This window comes from Buceros rhinoceros, unplaced genomic scaffold, assembly GCF_000710305.1.
Source record: "Buceros rhinoceros silvestris isolate BGI_N320 unplaced genomic scaffold, ASM71030v1 scaffold4334, whole genome shotgun sequence".
Lineage (NCBI taxonomy): Eukaryota > Metazoa > Chordata > Aves > Bucerotiformes > Bucerotidae > Buceros > Buceros rhinoceros.
The window spans coordinates 67,651-71,919 of NW_010408673.1; the positions used below are offsets into that span (position 1 = coordinate 67,651).

The 4,269-nt window shown below is 34.2% G+C and overlaps 1 protein-coding gene across 1 annotated transcript in view; it reads right to left on the reverse strand.

The window, feature by feature from the left end:
* Nucleotides 1-430: 430 nt before the first annotated feature.
* The window catches only part of EMC2 (ER membrane protein complex subunit 2), a 38,315-nt gene continuing 34,476 nt past the window's right edge, over nt 431-4,269 (reverse strand). Inside the window, exon 10 of the mRNA XM_010134937.1 lies at nt 431-813. Coding sequence (XP_010133239.1) covers nt 727-813 — 87 coding nt within the window. The 3' untranslated portion in view covers nt 431-726. The remainder of the gene's footprint in view (nt 814-4,269) is intronic.

A 4,269-nucleotide genomic window follows, 5' to 3' on the forward strand; every position in this document is an offset into this window, starting at 1 on the left:
TTATTATTACAAAAGGATCAGCACTATTTCCCCAAGTAATAATTGGGTGATTTAATATAATACTACGCATTATTTGCAGTTTTGTATTTCAATGGTACTAAATTAATTTGCCCACAAAGCCAGAGAGAAGAATGTCTTTGGCTTTCAGCCAGTACAAGAGCACCTCTGAAGCAAAATACATGAATAACTTTTCTCCGTTTCTACAGTACTGGATATCAACTCATTAATAAGACCATTAACATCAACCTTTTTTTTTTCTAATGAAGTGTATCCACAATCACTCCTTGCTGTGTGGTAAACATTTACCAGAATGTGTACTCATTTTTAAATAGTGTACTCTTAAATATGCAAATAAGATACATTATTCATCTACATATATAAATTCTTAATTTACATTTGCAAGTCAAAAAAATCACTGATTTTTTTTTATATCGTTTAACAAGTTTATTTCTACAAATTATGGCTTAAAAGCAGGTACTGTAGATACAAAACTCTGAAGAAACTGATGTGCAGCACACGTGGATAAGTTATTAATTTCAGTGGGTATTCATCACATTTCTCCTAGTAGCAATAAATAGGCTTTTTATGTTTCATAGAACATTATTTTAGGTATCATGTTAATCAATACAAAATTAACTTTTAACAACATTAGAGCAACATGACCCATCGGTCATTACAGGTTGGTCATGGAATTGGAAAATTTTAATATTGGATCTCTGCGCCAACCTAAGACTGGGTGATTTGCAGGGTCTCCAACATGTCTTCCACTGCCTTCAAAGAATATTTGGTTTCTTTCTTACTGCGACCTGCAAACTGAACAATGACAAAAAAGGATTGTTATTTGTCATGTGCAGAGATCCTGGGCACATTACAGTTCTAAACATTAAGTACCAAAAATTAACTACTGACAGCACTTCAAAGCACAGCCTCTTCACTGTTTCACTAAAACTCTGCATTTTTACCAGAACACCAGCTACACCACTCTTCCTCTAATAAGAAGTGAAAAAAATACAACAGAACTCCTTATTTTCACTCATTTGCTCTCAATTTGAATATTCAGCACTAATAAATATCCCACTTTGAAATTTAACATTTATCTGCATAGTGATCTTCCTGCTGTTTGGTTTGCTCTGTAAACTTTAACATACCTTTTGTTTCAGACTTGATTATTTTATGTGATCCAAATTAGATTATATACATAATTTAAAGAGCAGCGAGATTTGGACCTGCTATTGAAGTTAATCTATTTTCTATTTTTGTTATAGTGAGACTTATAAGTTCTACTTATCAAAATCTACTAGAAAATAATCCAGTCATCATATAGTTACATTTTATGGTTCAAAGTAATCATAAGTAATGAGCTTTATTTGATTGTAGCCTACTATAACAACAACAGTTTCAGAGGGCATTTGAAATAAAGCCTGTCTTGATAATAAACATACAGCTTAATGAATACTATTTACGGCTTTGGATTCTGAATCTAAGACACACGCAGTCCCGTTTGGAAAAGGAAGGGGTAAAAGGGTAGGAGATCTTGATCACCCCACACTGACCTCACAAGTGTTTTTCTAACTGTACTGAAGATTCCCATCACTCACGAGCCATATCTAACACCGTGGATTTACTGACTAGGTTGGTCTTCAGTCAAATGAAATTCTCAACCATTTTTAATACATCTGCATTAAACAGTTTTGAATTTGTGTTTGGGAGGGGTGGTAAAGAAATTACAGGAGCAGTAACTATAAATTGCTTCTAGTAAAATAGCCTGTTCTCTACCTAAATGTTAACATCTAAACACTGAATAAAATTTAATGATTTTTATTTCGAATACCACTGGCGTCTCACACAGTCCTTGATTTATAATGTGTCCCTTCGCTCTTGTAATCAACTTAATTTAGCAAACTCTTCATGACCTGTTAAGAAAGATTAAGTCATCAAACCCAGGTAATGTCACACTAACAACAAGATGCAGGACCTGTTAACCTGCTTTTGACCCTCAGGCTCCAATCTAACGTTGGGATTCCCAGTCAGTACTGAGTTATAAAAATAGTTTTGGCACAGTAAACAAAAAGCTATCTCAAACAGTCAGGAGAATGAAATGCTGTTATTGTGACAGTACTTTACAGTTAAGAGATACACTGAAAACACCGTATTTTCACATTTTGTATTGCCAGATGATAAACTGATGTGCCACGTTTTGACTCTTGGAGTATGTATAAACCTGTTCTTCAGGTTGTGTAGTTCCCATAGTGACCGGCAATAGTCAACTGCAGAGGAAATCAGAGATTTCTTAATACTCTCTAAGGTGATGGAAGTAACTTTTGCTTGGATTGGACTTAATACAATATCCTCTTTCTGTTCACACTAAACAAGAATAGTTTGTGTGATTTGGACTTCAGGAGTCCAAATCCTTTCATGAAAAAAAGCAAATGAAAAAACAGAAATCAAAATCCTTGACTGAAAAATTGTTTCAAATTCAAAGCATTCAGAGATTTAAAAGCACAGAAGCCTGAATATACTGTGGTCAAAAAGCACGCTTGGCAAAACACACAGAATACACGCAGAGGAAACCTTCAAAGCAAGAAAAATTTTACTTATTTTCCTTCTCTTCAGGGACACTGAAAGCAAACCTGACATAAGACATGAGTCTGAAAAAATGTTACTTGCTAATTTCAAGAGTAGTTGCTTTCATGATACTGACGTGTACTTTAAGCTGAACAAATAAAACCAAACTCTGCCTCATGACAAACAGAGGTATACTTGGAAATGTAATCACTTCAAATTTGCCCTGACGAACAATTATTTTGTCTATTCTGCCATTACACAGCAATTTGACTGATTGAGCCGGAATCCATTTATTAAAATCATGATTTAATTTTCTGTTTCCCAAACGGTTTGTAACAAAACCACCCCTCTCCAACCATAAATAACTTGCGGACTGCTAACAGAGAAGAATTCAGCAACGTACCCAAGAAGCATGTATCTGGAAAATTACTACGAGTAGGATCGCATTAAAGATTTCGGTGAGCATTAATCAGACTTCCCTGCCTCTGCTGAAATGTTTCTACCAGAGGACATGCTAAACCAATTAGCTAATTGAGGAGCACTAGGTAGCCATATTTTGTTTCGATGTTAAAGTAACCATGACTCACATCCCCAGTCAGAACAGATACAGATCTGCACAGAGAGAATAATCCCATCTCCTAGTGATAAGGCAAAATTAACCTTATAATAATAATAATAATAATAAACTTCAAATAATTCTTTGAATAATGAGTACTTCTCTAACATCTGAAATAAAGTATTAAAATTAAGTTATTTTTCTTCCCTTCATGCAATCAATTAAATTTAAGTGGCCTAGAGAATAATGTCCTTTTTTTTCAGAGTATATGTTAGCAGCCAGGAATTCCAGCTCCACACAGCAGCCCTAGCTACAAAACCTTTCCGACTTTCTGCAGTAGTTTAAATTTGTCCTAGATTTGGCACAGATGACAAGTACTGATCAGCATGGAGGGCTACAAAAATAAAAATAAGTATATTAACTAGATAGAGCGTCATATATCTGTTCTTTTCAGGAAGTTATTTAATTCAGCTATTCTTTGTCACCATCTCTTCCTGTAAAGGAAGCTGTGGTACAGTCTAACCAACACTGGTCAGAGTAAAGTTTTTTTTTTTTTACACCCAAAGATTGTTTTCTTTAAATGACAAACTAAAAAGTTCCTCTGATTTCATACAGGAATGTACAGGAAAAGCAAAAAAATCAAGTGCCAAAGCAAACTGCCTCAATGAGAGAATAAATTGACAGAAGGGGACCAGTAAAAATATTTCAAATAAATTGCATATAAAATAAAATAAATAAAAAAAGCAAATATTGCTAGTGCTGCATTTGAAAAAACAAAGGCAGTTTTCAAAAATTACCGAGTGATCTGCTAGTAATTCAAGTTCAAATCCAAAATGAAAATGGGGAAAGATCTCACTGCAAGACAACTGCTCAAAAGTAACTTCCTGAATTAATAATTTTACATTTTAAGGTCTCAAATTTGTATCATTTGTCTAGGCACCGAAGTCAGGATTCTAAATGTATCTTACTCTCTAGAACCAGAAAAAATTGCATTTAACAGTATTAGTAGGTCCAACTCATAAAATAAGTCAATGAGAAACTCAATAGGGTCTTAAGGCTCTTATTACACTTTATAAAGTGTAATGCAAGGACAGTGGGGAGGATTTATAGAGATAACATAAGCGAGTAGCTTAAAACCTGGCTCGCCA